Source organism: Mus caroli, unplaced genomic scaffold, assembly GCF_978045245.1.
Source record: "Mus caroli unplaced genomic scaffold, Mus_caroli_1 scaffold_9, whole genome shotgun sequence".
In the NCBI taxonomy this organism is placed as follows: domain Eukaryota; kingdom Metazoa; phylum Chordata; class Mammalia; order Rodentia; family Muridae; genus Mus; species Mus caroli.
The window spans coordinates 116,056,714-116,079,008 of NW_028227264.1; the positions used below are offsets into that span (position 1 = coordinate 116,056,714).

Genomic DNA, 22,295 nt, shown 5'->3' on the forward strand with positions numbered 1-22,295 from the left:
GTTTGAGGTTTGCTCAGTTGTCTCTCGTGTCGCCTCGCTTGCAGGAAGAACAGTTGGATGCACACAGACTCATCCGTCACTTTCACTACACGGTGTGGCCAGACCATGGGGTCCCAGAGACCACCCAGTCCCTGATCCAATTTGTGAGGACAGTCAGGGACTACATCAACAGAAGCCCGGGGGCCGGGCCCACCGTAGTGCACTGCAGGTACGGGTGATGTGAGGGATGGTCATGGTGGAGGAAGGCGGTGTGTGTAGGAGTCTGAAACAAGGCAAAGGCCTGTGACCCATGAAGGTTTCTCCACAGCAACCAGCCCACCTCACCCCATGTTTATTACAGTCTTCTCCCTCTTCTAACTTCCTTCTTCTTCACAGCTCCTCTTTCTCTTCACCTCCCACTCAGCTCTCCCTCTCTCTCTCTCTTCTTGTTCACTCTCTTACAGCTTGAAAGAGAACATCCCTAAGTGACTTCCACATCCCCCATAATGGCCCCGTCACACCTATGGTCCAATTTCTTATCTCTTCCTTCCTCATTTTAGTCAAGAAGTTGACTCTACAAGTTTATTCTTTCATTTTTACTCGCTTCCAATTTTTTAAACTAATCTTTCTCATTTCCATGCAAGCCAGTAGGTTTCATTGTCACGTTTTCACACATATGTGCCCTTAAGCTTTACTTCAGTGTGTTTCCCTCCCCGACAGATCTCTCCCATATTCCTACCTTCCTCTTACCCCTTGGGCTTTCACATTCTGCCTACTCCTATCTTCTTCCTTAAAATTGTTGTCTCCTTTTGCGTGGTTTCCTTTCTAGTGTAATTGCACACATCCATGCACACATGCACACACACATGCACACAAGTGCATGTATAATTATGAGTTACTTTTCTGTTGCTATGATAAAGCACCATGAGCAACTTACGGGGGGGAAAGAGTTTATTTGGGCTTATAGTTGCAGAGGTTTAGACTCCGTGATGGCAGGGACCATGTGGCAGCCCACAACAGCATGGCGGTTGGAATAGCAATAGCGTGCTGAGAGCTTATGACATGTTGAACTATACACAAGAAGTAGAGAGCAAGCAGGAAGTGGGGCATGACTATGAACAGCCATAGCGAAAGACTTCCTCCTGTAAGGCCACACATTCTATGCCGTCTCTAAGAGTATCTAGGGCCAGCGAGTAAGAGAGACCATGTCCTGCTTCCTGTTATTTCTAACTCCCTAGGATAGCTTTCTCTCTCTGCCACCTGAATAAACACGATTCATCTTTCAAGCTCCCTGCCCTAGACCTCCATCCAGGCCTAGTAGCATGTTTGTGTCCACTGGTGATGCTATAACAAAATACTGCAGACCCAGTAACTTACAAACAACAGAAATTTACATTTCACAATTCTCAAAGCTTCAAGACCAAGCCACAGACAGACAGGTGCCTTATAAGAACCTGGTTTCAGAAGCCACGTGTGCCCTCCAGAGAAGAGAAAGCTGTATCCTCACATGGAGGAAGGCAGGCAAGAGACAGGCAAAGGAACAGAGCAAACTTACTCCAGCTGTCTGTAGCCAGTTTTTGCTCTTAAATTTCTTTCTCTCTCTCTCTCTCTTGACTTTTCTTTGCTTCAGTTCATCTGTCCATAAAACCAACTTAACAAGCCATCTTTCTCTCTCTGGGGAGCCTGGTGTTTAGCTAATTAATGTGTGCAGAACATTTTGATAGCCCTCACTGAACGGCACTAATAAATAAGGAGCAGAGAATCAATCGCCACAGTAAAAGAAATGCCAAGTGTGTTAGTTTCTCCCCCGGGGCCCCACACCCTAGGAGCCCTGTTTTATATGTCTTCAAACCCCAGTGTCTTAATGCGCATATGAAACACTCACTCGGCTCCTGCTTTCTGAAGAATGGCTGGCATTTTCTTCCAGGAAACACTGGAGAATTGTTCTGTATCTTATAAATGTGTTCATTGCCAGCCAAAATAACTGGAGGGAGTGTCTAGCAAGAATAATGATACTTATTTAGGGATAGTAAAGGACTCCAGTGGGTAGAGGTGCCACCGTAAATGATGAGAGAGTCAAAGCTGAGTTTTAAGACAAAAGTGGGGAAATTTATATATGCTACTTTGTCACAAGGCTCAACGACCCGAGTCACTGGCAGAGGCACCATCACTGGACTTAGCTTGGCAAGCATCCTGCGGAAAGCAGCTTACTGAGATTGCTACAGTGTCAATGCTAAAGATAACTTTTGTTAAGGAATTTCTTGCAGGGCTGTAGGAAGCCCTTATGAAAGTTTTTATCACAAGAGGGCAGACGGGCTTGAGTGTTCCCCTTTCTGTACTCCCAGCTTTGGTTTTGTCTGGGCCGAACAAGAACAAGAATGAATTCATCTTGGTCTCATCAATTTGTACAGCATCAAGAATTCAGCATTAAGGAGCAATTTAGCAATCTCTAGCAAAAGTGTCTACACACAGTAACCAACCCAGTAGCCCCTCTTCTAGTTATCAGCTGCTGAGAAATTGCCACACAGATGCACAATGGTGTTTATGCTAGCTACAACTTTTTTTTTTTTTTTTTTTTTTTTTTTTTTTTTTTGGTTTTTCAAGACAGGGTTTCTCTGGCTGTCCTGGAACTCACTCTGTAGACCAGGCTGGCCTCGAACTCATAGATCCGCCTGCCTCTGCCTCCCAAGTGCTGGGATTAAAGGCATGCACCACCACTGCCTGGCGCTACATTTTTTAATGATAATAAAAAATAAATAACAGTGATCTTATATTCTATAGTATGGGTGGGGGCAGTGGTTTGTGGCTTTTTCCAAGAAGTTGGAAGTAAGCCAAGCATAGATGCATGTACCTGTGAATGCAATACCCGGCAGAAAAGATCAAGAGTATGTGGCAAGAACGTTCTCAGGTTGTTTTTTTTGTTTTTGTTTTTTTTGGGTTTTTTGTTTTTTGTTTTTTTGTTTTTAAGCAAGCAAACAGTGGAAAAGAAAAAGAAAATATAGAAAAGACTTAAGAAAAAAGAAACAAAGAAGCAGCAAAGGAGAGAAAAAGAGAGATGAAATTAGTTCTATATCACAAATGGATAAATCTCAAAACAATACAATATTGATAGAGAACTTGGCAAAAAAGATATGTAAAGTGTCTTAGCATCTTAGTAAATGTCCAAAATGTACAAAATGTTCTCTTGGATTTGCAGGTATGTGGGAAAATTATAAAAATAGGCATGGACCTGAAATAGACCAAGGTCAGAGTAATGCTTATGTCAATGGGGTGAAGGTTAAGAGGGAGGGGAAGAGGCAGATCACGTGGGCTCTGGATTATCTTTCTTTGAGAGAGAGAATGTCTGGAAAGAAACAATGTCTGTATTCTCCCATAATTTGAGAGACAGAGGAAAGTTGACCAGTCTCCTGATGTTGTCTTGAAAGAGCAATTAACGAATCTGTCTTCCCTCCTCTTCTCTCCAGCGCTGGTGTGGGCAGAACAGGGACGTTCGTTGCCCTGGACCGGATCCTCCAGCAGTTGGACTCTAAGGACTCCGTGGACATTTATGGGGCAGTGCATGACCTAAGACTCCACAGGGTTCACATGGTCCAGACCGAGGTAAGACTTCTGAGGTGGATACTAGTGTCCCTCCTCCGCCGCACAGCTCCCCCACCAAACTGTCCAGGATAAGAAGTGAAAATACATATTTTCTAGGACTTCATATTTTTGAGGCAAATCTCATTTCCTTCAGCATTAAGTATATTCCTCACTGAGCTACTTGGGGAAGAATGTATTTGGTAGACAGGAAGAAAGATGGAGTGTCTCGGGAAAGCATTGTACGTGGGGAACTAGCTAGACCACTTAACTCATTTCAAGGCAGCCTGGTAGATAAGCGCACATGCCTATAAAGACTTCTACATCTCTTCTCTCCCTTAGCTCCACCCACTTCCACATGCATCCTCCTCTGGATACACCAAGGGCTCTTTATCTGGAAGGTTACGTGTTCCCCTTGGAGAAGTCCTTTGACATTTGTAGATCCTTCTACAGATACTGTCCCATGGTATTTGTATGCATTTCCAAGCTAGGAAGCTAAGACCCAGAGGCTAAAATGTTTTGTACAAAATCCATAGCCACACTGGGCAGTGGTGATGCAGTCCTTTAGTCCCAGCACTCAGGAGACAGAGGCAGGTGTTCAAGGTCAGGCCGGTCTACATGCTGACTTCCAGGACAGCAAAAGCTACACAGAGAAACCCTGTCTTGAGTATATAGGCAATACAAATTGCACTGGGTAGATTTTTGTTTGGTTGGTTGGTTGTTTGGTTGGTTGTTTGGTTGGTTGTTTGGTTGGTTGTTGGTTTGTTTTTTTGGGGGGGTGGAGCAAGGGTGGGAGGGTGTACCTGGAAGAATGGGAAGTGAGTGTGACCAAGGTATATTATATGAAATTGCCAAATAATTAATAAAAATATTATGTTGGTTGGGCAGGAGTAGAGGTTGGGGGTGGGGGTGGGGAGTCCATAGCCACAAGGTAGCCAAGCTTGGACCTTTCTGGATACCAAGCTGTTGAGCTGCAGCCCTACAGTCAGGTCTACACAAACCTCATATACACCAGGCACATCTCATTCCTGCATTGACACCTTCCAAAGCTCAGGCTCTCTACTCATTTGCTTTCCTGCATCTTTGTTCAAGTAACTCAGAGGGAAAAGACAAAAAACCTAAAAAGCTAAAAAGCTTTCCGTGGAAGAAAAGTTCTAGCTGCAGGCTACTACTGTACAGTCACCATAGCCATGGAAACCACACAAGCATCCCTGCTCCGCAACCAACACCCCCCAGCAACAAGCACCCGGCAGCAAGGTTCCCTTTGAGCTCTGTTGAACCCACTCTTCTAAAATCACTCTGTCCCCTGGATTCTTTCTGGTGCATCATGCATTAACATCCCGCAGAGCTCACCTTCTGTGCCACACTTGGCAAGAGCCCAGTGTCCTTGCCTCTCCTGTAAACAGTACCAACTCATCAAACCTGCTATCACAATTGTACTACTAGCCCTGAGTGTATGGGGTGTCTGTCTGTCTGCTGTCTGTCTCTCTGTAATGGTTTAGATGGTGATATTTTTAAAGATTATTCTACTTTTTTTTTTTTTTTTGTTTTTCAGGACAGGGTTTCTCTGTATAGCCCTGGCTGTCCTGGCACTCACTCTGTAGACCAGGCTGGCCTCTAACTCAGAAATCCGCCTGCCTCTGCCTCCCGAGTGCTACATTTTGTCACATGGCTGGTGACTGTGCTCAGGTACCCTGCGTCACCTCCTCACATCTTTTCTGTCTCCTCTCCCCACCTCCTTCTCTCCCAGAATTCTTTCTCCTCCTGGTATCCCATCTCCCTTTTCTGTTAAACCATAGGCCATATGCTTTTTAATTGACAGCTGAGGCATCCATGCAACACATAAGAGAAGAGGCCAGACGATGACATTGGGTCCCCTGCAGCTGAGGCTAGCTACAGGTGGTTGTGTATCACCCATTATGGGTGCTGGAAACCAAACCCTGATCTTCAAAGCAAGTGTTCTCAACCATGGAGCTATCTCCAGTGCGGGTTCTGTTTTGTTGACACAAGACCTCACTATATAGACCAGGTTAGCCTTGAACTTGTAATCCTTAGTCCCCAGAGCAATAAGGTCACATGCTTGTGCTACCATGACTGACCAATATATTCAATGTAGCAGTTTATCTACCATGTTCTCTGTGTGTCGTTATGAAATTGTTTAAGCACTTACAAAACTTGGGCTATGTATGGTTTAGTGGTAGAGTGCTAACCTAATATGCACAAGACCATGGGGTTGTTCACTAGTACCATGGGATGAAGGCAGGGGAGTAACTAGGAAAATCAAATAATGAATCTCTATGAACCTAAACCCCAACTTCTATAAATAATATGTTATTTCCTCATCTCTATCGCACGCCAATTCTCTGACCTCATAAAGTAAATCTGTATATATGTATGTGTATATGTGTGTATGTATATATGTGTGTGCATATATATAAAACATTTATGTATGTGTATATGTGTATATATGTATGTGTATGTATATATATATGTGTGTGTATGTGTATATGTGTGTGTGCATGTATATATATGTGTGTGTATATGTGTATATATGTGTGTGTATATTATATGTGTGCATATGTGTATATGTATATATATGTGTGTATGTATATATGTGTATATGTATATGTGTGTGTGTGTGTATATATAGTGTGTGTGTGTATACATGTGTGTATATGTAGGTAGACAGATACTCTTCAGCATCATGACCACCATGCCTTTTATCACACTTAATGATTTTAATTGTTCCCTAGTCAGCATTTAAATGCCCTACACATCTTTTTAATTAATTAATTTTTATTTTTTTAACTTTTATTTGTTTGTTTGTTTGTTTGTTTTTGGTCTTTGAGACATAGTTTCTCCGTGTAGCCCTGGCTGTCCTTCAAGTCTTTAGGTAGACCAGGCTGACCTTGAACTAGATATCTGCCTGCCTCTGCCTTCTGAGTATGTACTAACATGCCTGGGCCCTACCTATATTTTATAAATAAATAAATAAATAAATAAATAAATAAATAAATAAATACACATATGCATATGTATATATACATATATATATAATAAAAATTATCTATCTTTACCTAAAGCCCCAAATCTACTTATTTCACTCATTTACAGTATCTTTATCCCTCTCCTGTCTATAATAATCCTTCTTCCCACTTGTTTTCTGTGCCATTTATATGTCAGAGAGCCCAGCTCTCTGTTCCATTTCCATGGTGGTGGGGTGGTCCACTACTTCTTGTGCTTGTGGTGAGCTGGCTGTTGGAGCAAGGGCTTGTTAAGCTGTCCTTGTATAGTCCCGGTGCTCCTAGGCTGTTGCTGGGCTCCGCCTTTTGTCACAACATAGGACAGGCAGGCCATCACATCCACATTGCTTGGTAAATTTAGACTAAATCAATGGTGACCTCACTGGCAGAATCCTAGCCTCTCACCCCCAGACTTCCCAGTAACTGTGCCTTCTCTATAGCTGCTGGCTGGCTGTCATTTCTCTTAGAGGGTAGGATGATACCACTCACATCTTCATATCTTCCTTTTCCCTTCTTTGTTTACTTTTTGTTTGTTTGTTTTTGGGGGGTTGTTTTGTTTTGTTTTTTTGAATCAGAGTTTCACTACATAATAGCCTTGGCTATCTTGAACTCACTTTGTGGACCAGGCTGGCCTGAAACCCACAGAGATCCTCCTGTCTCTGCCTCCCAAGTGCTGGGACTGAAGGCATGCGCCACCACACTCAGCTCATCACCCCTATCTTAACTCTCATCCCCCCCCTACCCCAGAGGGATGAGGCCGTGGGACTCAGAAACTTTTCTGTCTCTGTATGAGTTTTTGAAATCTATTCTACAAATGAGCAGACACCCTACAATTAGGTCGCTAAAAAGCCGGCTCCAGTGTTTTATTTCCGTCTCACTTCCACAAACTCAGACTGTAATTAATTTGTAAATTGGGGAAGAAATATCTAACACACTGTAAGTACTCTTCAGCTGTGTGCATGTGTGTGTATCTAGGCTCCTGGCTACTTTCAGATACAACTTAGGCTATGCACCACTTCCATGAGCCTGTTCAAACTCTTGGAGTTAAACACTGGCCCCAAGCAAGGGCCTCTGTTCTAACCACCACTGTCAGCCTTTCTGGGCAGAGGCAGCCTCTATGGACCAAAGCTCCTCCTTTCTGAGAACAAACAGTAATATTGTCAGGCACGGTAACTGCTCTCATGAGAAGGAGGCACTGGGACATTATGGGATGTAGTGTCTTGGCTTTCATTTAAGAGACAATCCTGAAAATCACCCATGACACACCAACCCATATTTTAGCCACACTGGACTCCTGACTCACTTTCACCCTCTCTCCCTAGGTTGATATTTTCTTCCTCCAAATGATCTCAAGCATTTCCTGTCCTGCATAAACCTTTATAAACAAGTCTAGTTTATCACCTTCTAGGTATTTGATCGCATGCTTGTCCTTCCGCTAAACTATGTTCTCGGGAACCATGAACCAAATGGCTATACATGTAATATCATAAATCCTATACAACACTACAAAGATTGGTAGAATTAAATGCAATGGCGTATGTTTGCACTCAGCCAACACTTCCCCATTAGAAAAAAACAAATTTTCTGTGAGTTGGGCTTAACTTTTTTTTGCATTAAGAACTAAATGGGAGCCGGGCATGGTGGTGCACGCCTTTAATCCCAAGACTCGGGAGGCAGAGGCAGGCAGATTTCTGAGTTCGAGGCTAGCCTGGTCTACAAAGTGAGTTCCAGGACAGCCAGGGCTATACAGAGAAACCCTGTCTCAAAAACAAAAAACAAAACAAAACAAAAAAAGAACTAAATAGGGGTACAGCAGCAACTTGATGATTATAGAAGGAATCAGTGTTTGAAGGGGGCATCCTATTGGGAAAAGAAAAGTTGATATTTAAGACAAGGCAAATTAATAGGAAGTAATTAGTTTCAAAGCCCGTGGTGGATCACTGTTGAACAATTTATTACTAAGCTATGGCCTGGGTATAACAGAGTTCATTGGCAGCTTACCTCTTCCATCCACAAGCAATTTAATTAAAAAGTAGGAATCATGAGGGGGTGGGAGGTGGCTCAGCAGTTACATGTGCTTACTGCTCCTTCAGAAGATTCAAATTTGGTTCTCAGCCCCATGCGGATTACACCCTGGAACTCCAGCCGCAGGGAATCAGCCCCACCCCCCACCCCACCCCCACATCTTCTGACCTCCAAGGGCTCCTGCACGTTCATGGCGCACATTAAGCTCAAGCAGACATGCGCACACACGTAATAATAATCAGTCACTTCTCAAGGTGAGATAAAACCAAGTACCATCTGTGAGATACACACACACACACACACACACACCCCAAATAATAGCTCTAACAGTTCTTAATACTGGAGTAAGCCTTGCTTATGATTGGGTTTTGTTTGTTTGCTTGCTTGTTCGTGTTTGTTCCACTTTTGTTGTTGTTTTATGTCCTAACCTAGCTGATACTACAGTTCAGTGGTAGAGCTCTTACCTAGTATGTGTAAGGCCCTAAGTTCAACCCCTAGCCCCACAAAAGATCAAAAGCAGAGAAGGACTAAGGAGGTAGCTCAGTTGGTAGACTGCTTGCCCACCATGCAAAAAGCCCTGAGGTCATTCTCTGATTTGGAATAAAACTGACTTGTGTTCCCAGCACTTGGGAGCTAAAGCTGGAAGACTGGAAGTTCCAGGCCAGCCCTGGCTATGTAGCAAGTTCAAGGCTGGCCTGATCTATGTGAGACTCTCCAGAAAACTAAAAAAATAAAAGTTCAAATCTAGTGACTTTCTAAGACACACTTTCTAAAGTCCCATTAGTAGAATACCAGGCCAGTTTCCAATCAGGAATGCTGTCTAGTGCCACCCGTAAAAACAAGAACTGTTCACTTTGAAAAAGTATTAGTGAGGGGAGACTTTTATTTCCATATTGTATCTCAAACCTTTAAAACCCTATAAACTCAGTGATGGGGATCATCTTAGACACACAGTCCAGCAAGAGTACTCAGTATCCATCTACCTGGTACTGGTACCAAGTCTAATACCTTGAATGGACAGAGAATATTATCTAGAGAGAAGAACTTGGGTTCCTTGTGTTGAGGGGGAAACAGACTCTAAGATGCTTCTCCACTTTCTCAGTGTGTGGGAAGAAAGCCAGTCTCCCTGGAATGGCGGACATTCCTCCCGGCCTTCTTACTTCCTGGTTTCCATCAATGTCTGTATCGTGCTAACAAGCATAAGGCCAGACACTACAGAAAACAGGCCTCCCACCCCTTGGTAGAAAGGAAGGGAACCCTGTTCATAAGTTTGGTTGACCTGTGGCCAAGACTCTATCATGAATGGAATCTTTGTGATGTCTTTATAGTCACCAGGGCACTTTATCCTCATATATATATATATATATATATATATATATATATATATATTTTAATTTAATGAGTACATTGCCACTGTCTTCAGTCATACCAGAAGGCACCAGATCCCATTACAGATGGTTGTGAGCCACCATGTGGTTGCTGGGAATTGAACTCAGAACCTCTAGAAGAGCAGCTCTTAACCGCTGAGCCATCTCTCCAGTCCACCCTCCTGTACTTTTTTTTTTTTTCTAAAATAGTCAATCCCCAGGTGGCTAGCCTGAGGGCCTGTCCTCTTTAAGTAACTCTATGTCGGTCTCAGACCTCCACCCACAACTTTGAGGTTCTTCCACATTTCAGACTCAGACGCTAAGAGGACAGAGACCTAGACAATGAGCTTATGTTCGGAGCTGTGGCAATCAGTGGGTTAATTGTACACACTTTCTTTTCCCACCGTATCTGAAATAGAAGGGGGCACATAAGAGGAATGGGTGTGCAGTGAGATGGATTCCTCATAAGAAAATAAATCGATATACTGAGAACTGAACTTGGGAGGTCATACCTCTAGCATCAAATCCAAGGGACACAATTCCTGGCCATGAAAATTTGGCAGAGCCAATGAACTCTGGATCTCAGTTTGTTTTATGGCTGCATCTGCTTCACAAGGGTGTTGCGCTCCTAAGATAGCTTATGTAAAGGGCATAGCTAAATGTTTACATTCATCCTTGTGCCTGGTTTGTGAAGGACCCATTGTGTGTGAGACATAGTTCCAGGTACTCACAGCACATACGTAGAGATGTCTGTCACTGAAAGAGAGTGGACAGGAGCCAAGGAGATGGTTCAGACAGTCGAGTGCTTGCAGTACAAGTGTAAGGACCTGAATTTGGATTAAAAAGCCAGGCTCCCCAGGGAAGTCCCAGCCAGCTCGGTACAAAAGAAGACCCTGTTTGAACAAAAGAGAGAAGAAAAAAAAAAAAAACACAGAAAAAGAGATTATAATAATACAAAATCCCAACAATTGTGGGTGTTTTGTGACAGTCCTGCACTGGCTGGTTCTGTATGTCAACTTGACCCAAGCTAGATTTGTTAGAGAAAGGAGCCTTAGTTAAGGAAACACCTCCGTGAGATCCAGTTGTAAAGCATTTTCTTAATTAATGATCTATCAGGGAGGGCCCAGCCCATGTCGGGTGGTGCTATCCCTGGACTGATGGTCCTGGGTTCTATTTGAAAGCAGGCTAAGCAAGCCACGGGAAGCAATCCATAACAGCATCCCTCCATGGCCTCTGCATCATCTCCTGCTTCCTGACTTGCTTGAGTTCCTGTCCTGACTTCCTTTAGTGATGAACAGCAACATGGAAGTGTGAGCTGAACAAACCCTTTCCTCCCCAACTTGCTTCTTAGCCATGGTGTTTCATCACAGCAATAGAAACCCTGACTAAGACAAGCCTCTTGTCTTTCTTCTGCTGGAAGATGTCTTTCTCTGATGTGATTTCTGACTCCCCACAGTGTCAATATGTGTATCTGCATCAGTGTGTGAGAGACGTCCTCAGAGCGAAGAAACTGCGGAACGAGCAAGAGAACCCCCTGTTTCCGATTTATGAGAATGTGAATCCAGAGTATCACAGAGGTAAGGCCTCACTCACCGGCTTCCACGTTGTTGTCTGTAGGTGCATTTCCTACAAGGCATTCACTCTGGAAACTAGTACAGGCTCAATGCTGCTCCAGCACAAGCCTCCCATTCCTTCTTCTACCAGAAAGACACCCCCGAAAGTAGCAGCAGAGAGGAGAGGCAGGATGGAGAGGAGTCCCATAGTTAAACAGTTGTCAATACTTTTTTGCAGTGCTGGCCTGGTAGCCAATGGCTCCCACGAGGAAGGCAGATGCTCTGATGATGAGCCACACCCACAGTAGCCCGTCTCAACCGTCTGCCTGCCTAGCCCAGCATACTCTCTGCAAAAGGCTTTCCCTAATATTGCTTTTCTAAGAGATAGCACTGATCACCGTGGGAGACTACACTAAAACCGTAATTGAGAGTTCAAATTGCAAAACTGATAGTGAGAAGAATTTGGCAGTCAGGGTTTCGGTGGCTTTGATGCATTCGTGTCTGTGACCAAGTAGTCTTCCTATTATCTTAAGTACACAGAATATACTTTGTGCATAAAGCCTTTTCAGTTGCAAGTTGGAATAAAATTCAGTACTGCCATAGAGCACTATACAGTCAGTTTGGCATTGTCACAGCAAAATCCTTGAGGTGGCTGGCATCATAAAGCAGAAAACGCGTTTAGCTTACCCTGTTGAGGTTCAAGAGCATGGAGCTTGTGTTGGCTCAGCCCCGGTGACTTCACAGAGAATGGTGGATAGGAATCCCAGGAGTGCAGGGCAAGGTCACATCTCCAACCAGAAGAAGAGATAACAGAGAGAGGCAAGACTGCATTACCCTACGAGAGCTTCCTCTGAGGACTCTTCGTCTTCCAAAGGGTTCACTACGGCATTGTCTAACCCTGTCACCTGGCAGACCAAGCATTCGACTATAATGGACCCTTGAAACAGAAGCTATATTCAAGTCATAGCAGGGGCTAGCTATGCCAGAGCACACTCACTGATACTAATACAGTGGAGCCATTAAGAATGGACTCTTTTGCCATTTGAGGTAAAGGCTATACTGCCTAGGTTGGCCTTGGCTGGAGCATCCCTTCCTTCCACCTCAGCCTTGCCGTTAGCAAGACTAGAGACGCATGCCACCCTACCTGGCTCCAGAATATTTTTGAGGATGACATCATAAGTATGGATCCCCTGGTAAAGAATTTTATCTTGGTTGCTGTCACAAAACACTTGAGACTAGATCATTATAAAGACAAGGGATTTGGGGTAGGGGTGTAGCTCAATGGTAGAGCTCACACCACAAAAGGAAAAGAAAAAAAGGAAAGGAGCCCCAGGGTGGGCTGACTTTACTCATTTGGCCTCTGATGGGTCCCAGCAGCCTGTTAGATCAGATGAGATCATGTGGAGAGAGAGAAAGCAATAGCTGAGTGAATCACACTTGTTCTCTCATAACAACCTATCCTGTGGAAGCTAGTTCATGTCTGTGAAACCTAACCCACTCCGAGAGTCCAACTCTAACCTCTCAGCAGTGATCCTGTCACCTCCCACTTGGCCCACTCCTCCAAGGCCCCACCACATTACAGCAGAGACCAAATATCCACCGAGTGACGAACTGTAACTTAACCAAGGCAGGGCAAGTTAAGAAATGCAGAATGTGAAACCAGACAGAAGCATTATGTATAGAGGGGAAAAAAATAAAGGGGAGGAGGTCTGCCAGTCAAATTGATCTCTCTGACCCCGTGATGTTTTTTCGGCCGTTTTATAAATCTTCTAGAACAAGTATGTAACATTTTTCAGATTTTTTTTTTTTTTTACAATTCAGAAGTTAAAAAAAAATGTACAAACTTCTTGAGGTGTGCTTGCTTTTGTCAAGCAATAATTAACTGGCAAGAAGAAGATTCCTGCCTCTGGTGCAGGAATGAGGCCAAAGGTACCACCCAGGCTGGGAAGGGCTATCATAGGCCTCAGATCCTTGCTCAGGACCTGTGTGTTCTGCTCACACTTTAACAGACACAGCTCAGACCTGCCTTCTCAGTGCATCAGTGCTGTTTAGCTAACAAGAGTTTAGTTCCTGCCCACCCAGCCAGCTTGTTATTGTTCAGTGAGCTGTAAAGAACCCAAGGAGAGCCAGTTGAGAGGAGTGCTCTGCAAATCAGATAATCTTTTGTGTTGTAAATAATTACCCCCTAATTTATCTGGGAAGTAAATTAAGATTTTTGCTTGTCAGCCTCTTTTAAGAAACTCCCGGATGGTGGAGGATGGTGGGGTCGATCTTAAAGCGTTCTTTGTCTTGTGTTAACTTGTTTGAGAATCTTTGAAAAACTAAGCTTGGGTGTGCCTAGAAGAAGTTAACTGTGGGCTTGAGGTATAACTACTATCCTAAAGGCTAGGAGTCAGATCGTAGCTGAGGCTGCCCGGAGTTCATAATCTCCGTCTCCTCAGGCAGAGTACTGTGTGTCCTGGCCTTGGCCTGCCCCTGGAACTCAGAGGCAAGGCATGGGCCACAGGAGTCCCTCCCAAGTCCAGGAATCTGCCTTTCTAAAGAGGATGGGCTAGCTCCATAGTGATGCTCTATCCTAAAGAGCTTAGTGATATCCTAAATCACTTTGGGGATATCCAGCAGTCTCTTCCATGTATACATCTCAGAAGTAGGACAGTGGAGGCAGTCTCTCTACAGCAGCTGTTCTCAGTCTTCCTGATGCTCTGACCCTTTCATATACAGCTCTTCACGTTGTGGTGGCCCCCAACCATAACATTTCCATTGCTACTCCATAACTGTAGTTTAGCTATTGTTTTGAATCATAATGTAAGTATCTGATACGTAGGATATCTGATATGCAACCCTTTGTAAAAGGGAATGCGACCCACGGGTTGAAAACTGCTCTACAGTTTCTAACCATACCATCTTTGTTTCCAGATGCAATCTACTCAAGACGTTAAGAATTCACCTCAAGATCCCCTGGATAAAAGTTTTTCACTGTGTGACTTTAAAAACAAAAACAAAACCTTGCTTCATGCCCTGTAGGGGTGCCAGCCATTTCTGTTGATACTATGTATAATTTATTAATCTGGAGAATGTTAAAGAATTTATGTAATTTAAAGGTAACAGATATTATTGTACATACTTGTATTTTGTAGTTTCTCCTGTAAATATGTATTTTTCATAATGTTTAAAATTAAGCTTTATATAATACTATTTTTCCACACTAAAGTGTTCATGGCTTGTTGTACATAGACCCATTCAGCCTGTATGACAGGGCCACGGGTGAAATGTGTGTAGAGGAAGTCGCAAGGACAGTTCCTGGGGGTGTTTCTTACCTGTCCTAATAGTCACTGGGTAAGCGAACGTCAGAGCTGAAGAGAACATACCATGAGGCTAGCTATGTTGAGCTGCTTTCTTATGAATGAACCCTGGGATCTAAGGAGTATAATAGTCAAAAAAGATTAGGGCTGTGGCCAAACCTTTGTGGTAGGCCATATGCCAAGAAATTAAAAATAAATGAAGTGAATTAAAAGGAGGATTCGACAGCACCAAACCTGAGCTTGCTGTTGTCTAAGCTAGAAGCTTTTTGTCTGACTCCTCCCAGGGTCCCAAGCCATGGTCAACTTGAAGCTTGCAGTGACCATGGGGTTAAGGGGTCCCATAGCCAGCAATACTAAGAGGGATGAGGAACCTCCAGCACACAGCAGCAGGCCACCTGCAGCAGTCCCAGCTGGTTCTCCCCTGGAAAGAGTTACAGTGGCAGGTGATGTTCCTGATCAGAGAAAGCATGGGATGCCAACATGTCCATAGAAATACCTACATCATATATAATGAGTTAAAGAGTGGTGGTAACACACACACACACACACACACACACACACACCGGCTCTCCTTAGTCTAAAAACCCTTCAAATGCTCTTTCTAAGTAAGTTGATGCAGTTAAAATGCTACAAGTACTCACCTGAAGCTTGGTTTACTACTGTACGCGACACCACGCACCCTACCAATTTTATCATTAAGATTTATGTTTTATTTGACTATAAATAATTCCAAGTGACTCTGAGAGTGGACATTGGCCAGACCAAGGTCTGATTCGTAGATGTTTCCTGAGGAAGGTCTAGAGAGAGTCCTGTGGGTGCCTGAGTGTGACGTCACATTTGCTGACCTCAGAGCTTCATTTCCAGAAACAGCAGCTTCTCTCGAACATAGGCATTCTTGCCACGTATCATAAATTCCCACACTAAAATGGATATAATTGGCATAACAATTGAAAATAATTAAGGATACCTATTGTATAGGTGTTTATCATTGTAACCTTAGTTTGTAAATATCGTGTGATACAGATAATTACATAACTCCACACCCAGCCTGGAAGTGTTTTTAGGGAGTGTTCGCAGTTTATAGAAACACAGGAGCTGTGTCCTAAGGATCCCTGTGAACAACATTCAGAGTTCTCCCGATGTCCCTGTGCTCTGTGCCCTCATGACAATGATACTGAGCAGCTCTGGCCATGCGGCCAGAAACATGGCAGATCTTGGGAACAGGAAAAAGAGGAGAGGTGTAAGTATATAATGGTAACTAGGGAGAAAATGGAGGCCAGGCATGGTGTGGGTGTGTTGTGTGTTAGGAATGGTTTTCTTAGAGGAAAAAGAAAATAAGCTAGGTCGAGGGAGCAGCTCAGAGGTAACAAGCTTGTGTGTCTGTCTCTCCCTCTGAGAAGAGAAAAGAAAGGGGAGTGAGTAGAGTTGTAAAATGATGTTGCTTGGTGCGAAGCATGCTGATAACCTGGAAAAGGAAGTCCATTTTTGAGAAAAGTTCCAGCAAGGGCCTGGAACCTGTTGGGCCCTGTTCCAAAATCTGTTTCTCTGTGTCCTCAAGGAGAGAAACAAGGCGCAGTGAAATTAACGTTTTTATTGTTTTCAATAGGAAGTGGAAGAGGGTCTGGGTGAGAGCAGGAGACCAGAGTGATGCCTTCCTTGAGGCACCTGCCAGCAAGGGCTGGAGCTGTTTCTATGGCAAGTCACTAGATGCAGAAGAGAAAGCAGTTAATTGCACACACAGGGACTACCACCACAAAGCCCCTGCATGTCTGTAGCCATAACTCACACTCACACCTCTCAAAGCATCTCTGGTGAAGTCAGAGTTACAGAAATGAGCACAGCCATGCAGCCCAGGGACAGCATGCATTCTTGCTCTCTATTCCAGGGAACACTAATCCCTCCTCTATACAAGTTTTAAAGCCCCCTTAGCAACAAATACTTCTGTGTAATTTCTCTCTTGAAAAGATCTAATACAAATCTAGTTGATCTACCCATCGAATTTAGCAGAGAGCCGGACTGAAAATGTAACTACCGATAGGATGCTTGCCAGGCACGTGGGAGGCCCTGGGTTTAGTCTCAGGTACCACAAAATAAGCAAGGAGAAAAAGAAAGAACGGTTTCTTTGGCTCTTCCTTCTGTTGGGTGCATCTCCCCTTAATTGCTTCACATGGCTGTGCCTCGATAAACACTCCACTTCCTGCCGTGTGGGACATCCTGTCTGCACCTGAGAGCAGTTCTGTACTCACTAAAGCTTTCAAGTACTTCAAGGCTCTCAGACTTTTGAGAGAGTCTGTTTTGCATCTTAATAATTATTTACCCAGGTTCCTTATAATTAACTCCTCCAATCTTTCAGATTAAATCAATTTCACATTGCAAGTCTGCGTTGCTCTGGAAAGCTGCCAACTTTCCCACTCTTGAATCAGATTGTTCAAAGATGCATCTCTCTCCCTGTCTGGGCTTGCAAACATTCATCTTGAGGAACTTCCACCCTTTAGTGCCCGGCCTTCCACCCTCCCCTTGCTTGCTGCTGCTTCCTGGCGAATGGCTCACTGTGCTGGGCGAATGAATGTGCCTTTATCTTCTATTCATCTCATCTTCCACCCACTGCTAGCATCTCATAACCTCAACACCGTACAGGAGTGATTAAGACTTAATTTTTCAACATTGAAACGGCAACAACATAGCAATTTGGGGTCAGTTATATTTAGGAGGCTCTGTAATTAATTTTGTTATTACCTCTTGGAGGAAAGCCCAAAATGATATGAGAAAATAATGTGAAACGTTTTAACAGATGTCCAGCAATACAAAAATAGGACGCTCATGATCCACTTTACAGTGCTTCTCTTAGCTCCGTGTTAAGGCTCTAACTCCTTATATTAAACACTTTCTGATCCCCTCACAAAAAGAAGGAAGGAAGAAAGAGAGAGAGAAAGAAAGATCTGTCATGTAATAAATTCTTGTTCAGTTTAGTTTATGGGCATTTTGGAAGGTTGAATCCTAAAGTTACTAGATATTTGCCTCGGAGCCCCAGCCATGAAACACTCTAGAATTTTTGTTCACACAAGCTGCCCTGACCAAACCTGACCATGCCAAGCTGAGTAAGTAATAAACTGTAGCAGCTTGTTTGTAGAAACAATTCGGAGGTTTTCTGAGTTCTGTTTCACTGGGGGGAATGTGATTGATGTAAGGAGGCATGAGCTGTCGCGGAGAGTAAGCTCCCATCCCCGAGGAGTCCGGCGGAAGCGGAAGTGTCACACACCTGCCTGAATCCCCGTTACCACTCCAACGATCGCTAATCCAAGCTTGAGAAGTTCCGTGTTCAAAGAAATCTTTCACGGCAAAGGAAGCTGGGTCACGGCTGCGGAGAGGAAGTGAAATGATGAGAGGAAGGAAACCGCTGGAGAAGAGACCACCAAGGCAGACATCGGGAAGGCAGACTGCCCCGTCTTCCTTCTTGGGACGGTTTTTGAACATCTCATCATGTATTTCTATTAGGACAGGTAGATTGAGCATCCCGAACCCCCAAATCTGAAACTCAAAATGCTCCCAAGTGCAAGACTTGACTTGAGCACTGACTTGACTCCATGGTAAGTTCTATGGCTGGCCTCGTGCAATCTCTAAGAAAACACAGATCCATTCAAAACTACCATGTAAACTTACCGTCAGCCATGTGCACAAGGTACATGAGAGACTGAAATGAACTTCATGTTTAGACTTGGGATTCACCTTCAAGACTCGTATTTATTCAAATATTCCAAATTTATTTTAAAATCAGATTCTGGTGGAAATCATTTCAGGTAAAGGACCTCTGACTGGTGTGACTGTTGATGGGATTCACCGTGACCACGGAGGGTCAGGCTATCTAGCTGATTCAACCATTGGACAGGCTCCCTTGGCTTTTGAATTAACCAGGTGTGTGACTAAGTTTACAGGGCTTGTCACTGCAGACACAGCACCTTAGAGTCTTATAGTGTAGGATAACTGTATAGGATACAGTATTTGGCCATTTCGGTTAAAACTCAGGGTGCCATTTGATGCAGCCACAATAACAGCAAAAATTCTGGTCTCTTCTAAAACTGTGTATAGCACTGAAAACACTTCCGGCTGAAAGTACTTGACTGAAGGTGGCTTCCTTGGAATAACCACATGCATTTTATTTTTTTAAGAATTGTCTATATAGATAGTATTCATTAAGTAAAGACATTGTTGGCGAATGCTTCCCCTAAATAGAAGTGTACATAATGAAGATATAAAAGATCTATTGAAAGATATGCCAAAGATTATTTTTTAACCTATATGCCAATAATGCACATGATCTTACGTAAGACACCAAAGAAAGTTGTTCAGAACTGTAAATAGTGTCAGAGAAATGTTACGTGTCTCCTCTCAGAGCAGTTTCAAGAAGGGTTCGTTTGGGTTGTTCTCTGCCTCAAGTAATTTTCTTTAAAAAAAAAAAATGCCATCCTCACCCTAAGGCAAGTAAGCATTTCCATTAAGTCTGAGATGTGTTTTAGGAGCTGTGCGTGTAAATATGCCTTGAGAAAGGAGCCCGTGTGATTGTGGCTTTAGAAATCCATCAGCCTCCATCTGCCAGTTGGTGGGAAGGTCTACACCAGAGGTCAGAGGTCAGAGTCTTCTGGCCTCAGCCACACGGACAAGAGAGACCACAAGGTCCCCGCTTAAAGAGCACTTCATCTTGGCCGTTGTCTGTGAGGATCAGTTCTCCAAGAACAAAGAGCAAATCTCTCTTGCTTACCTTCCATCCCATAGAGAACAGTGCACGGTTCACATACCCTGCATGCACGGTTTAGAGCAGAAGTTGCTTCTGGCTGTGTGCTTTGGATGTTTGATTGTACCTACTAATTCTGAAGTCCACAGAGGGGTGTTTAGCTGCTCTGTCGCGTGTGTGAAGGGTAATAGATCATGTAAATAAACCCAGCAACTGAACCTGTTATGTTCTATAATAGAGCACTTTCCTGGTTTCAAAATCATTTACGTTCTCTGCAAATCTAGTAAAATGGCAGTAAATGAATTTTTTTTTCACACTACAGCATCTATCCACACGATTGCATTGTAACCAGCATTGTTTGAACAAAGAACCTCATCAATCTTTCTATTTAAATAATGTATGTGCTTAATATATTTTCAGATATGTAACCATGGTTAAAGGAAACCTATTGGAATCTTGCACAAACCCTCACCAATGTAGAAATAAAACTGCTGCTCATTGAAAGAGTGTCCTGTCATCTACTTGAACGTTTCTTGCTTATCATTTTGCATCATCCCCCCAAAAAGGTCATAAGTGACTGTTTTTAAATTAAACACACACACACACAGACCAAACCTTCCGGACTATTATGACGACCACGCTGTCTTCACCTGAGGTCCTGTGGTGGGGCCATGGTTTTCTAGGACACTGTGAACACGTGGTAGACTCTGCAGTTGTCTGTTGCTGCCTGAATGTTTTTTTTCACTTCTGTAGTTCGTTAGTAACCACAAATGCCATCTATGACTAGCAGCAATGGATGGATGGATGGATGGATGGATGGATGGATGGATGGTGTGTTCTCAGAGGTCTGGGCTGTCGGGATGGCTGGGAGCACTTCAGAGACTCCACCCATCACTGGATAGTGTGATGTTTTCGAAAGAGCTGCTGTGTCACCTCTAGAATTATGAGTTTTCTTTGTCATTTCAGTTGAAAGATCAGTGTCCTTCACAACTCCTGAAGTTACTTGTTTTGTTTTTTTCACTCTCTCTATTGTTTCGGTTTGTGTTGTTATTTTTCTGTAACATCTTACTCCAAAACTCTTTACTTTTAAAAAGTATCACAACAGGTTCACACTTGAGACTTAAAGCAATCCTTGTAAGAAGTTTCTAGGCTCAAATGAATTCACTTTGTTAAATGAGGTAGGACTACTTGTTTTTTCTCTAAAGGGTCTGTTTGATGGAATTTGTTCTTTAAAAAGAAGACTGTGACAAAAGAGTTGGACGGCTTAGCAAGTAACGCCATTTGCTGATGACCTGTGTTTGAGTCCCAGAATCCATATGGTAGAAGAGAGCCAGTTCCTAAAAGTTGCTCTCTGATCTCCAAATGCACACCATGATACTCCTGTACCCCCCCCAAACATTTTATATATATACATATATATATATGTATATACACACATATATATGCATATATATACACACACATACATGTACATACACATACATATATACATATACACATACATATACACACATACATACACATGAACATACACACATGCACACACAGACACATGAACACACAGACACACACACATGTGCACACAGACACACACAAAGAGTAGCATGTAGCCTAAGACAGGAGGATTGCTTTGTTGGGAATCTTGAGTTGCAAGCAATTGCATGCCACTCACCATGGCTTGCTGAGATCCAAATTCAGTTCCCCTGGATAATCAACAAGCTCTTTTCGCCCCTGAGCTATCTCTGGCCCCTGAATTTTAAAGTCACACCTTAACAAAACTCAACACAATAACACAATCTTATAGATAAAACAATGTTGAATAAGAAAGACTAGCCCAAACTGGTCTCAAGCCTTTGGCACCCAACTCAGCCTCCCCCCAGTGCTATGAGGAATGCCCAGCTAGAAATGTTTTCCTAACATAACATGTTGTAAAGTTTATCTAAGCTAAGTATAATAAGCCATCCAGAATCCAGTAGAGGGTTTAGATGTTGCCTGTAAAAGGAGCATTTGTAACAGATGGGTGATAATTAACGGTCAGGGCTTTAGCTGGAGGACGAGAACCTTGAAATAGTTCTGCAGTAGAGAAATGAACAAGGACTTCCTCAGCATAGAAGACAGCAGGCCCAAGTCAGACTCCATTACTCTTGACTTCACTCTGGTCCTTCCCGAGGGAAGTAGGACTGTGATGGCAGAGACGTGTTGATGTAGCTGAGCTTGGCCTTTCCTGGAACTTCCTGTGACAAAAGCTCTCTCCTTTGATCAAAACCTCAGTCAGGTTTCAGAATCATCTGTTTGATTGAGCCTGACCTTGGAACTCCCTCTTCGTCAATTCATTGACCAAAAATCTCCCAACTGCGATAGATAGTCATTCTCAGAATCTTCTCACCTTCATCGAGCAAGAATTCATTCCCTCGACCTTCTTTTTTTAATTTTTTATTGGTTATTTTATTTATTTACACTTAAAATGTTATCCCCCTTCTTGGTTGGTTGATACTGTTGCTCTTCCTATGGGGTTGCAAACCCCTTCAACTTCTTCAGATCTTCCCCTAACTCCTCCATTGGCCTTGACCTCCTTTTTAAGAGGACTCTTTACTTAGATTTATTTGCGTTGTATTTTATGTCTATGAGTGTTTTGCTTGAATATATGTCTGCTCACCGAGGGCATGCCTAGTGCCCACGGAGACCAGAAGAGGGTATCTGATTCCCTGAACTGGAGTAATGGATGTTTGTGAGCTGTTACT

At 43.3% G+C, this 22,295-nt stretch overlaps 1 protein-coding gene across 2 annotated transcripts in view; it reads left to right on the top strand.

The window, feature by feature from the left end:
- Ptprb (protein tyrosine phosphatase receptor type B) overlaps positions 1-20,058 on the top strand; it is a 112,700-nt gene extending 92,642 nt beyond the window's left edge. For both annotated transcript variants that reach the window (XM_029482951.2, XM_021173460.3), the window contains 4 exons: positions 45-208; positions 3,444-3,579; positions 11,427-11,547; positions 14,440-20,058. In XM_029482951.2, the coding sequence (XP_029338811.1) occupies positions 45-208; positions 3,444-3,579; positions 11,427-11,547; positions 14,440-14,462 (444 nt within the window). In that variant the 3' untranslated portion in view covers positions 14,463-20,058. The remainder of the gene's footprint in view (positions 1-44; positions 209-3,443; positions 3,580-11,426; positions 11,548-14,439) is intronic.
- Positions 20,059-22,295: the final 2,237 nt, after the last annotated feature.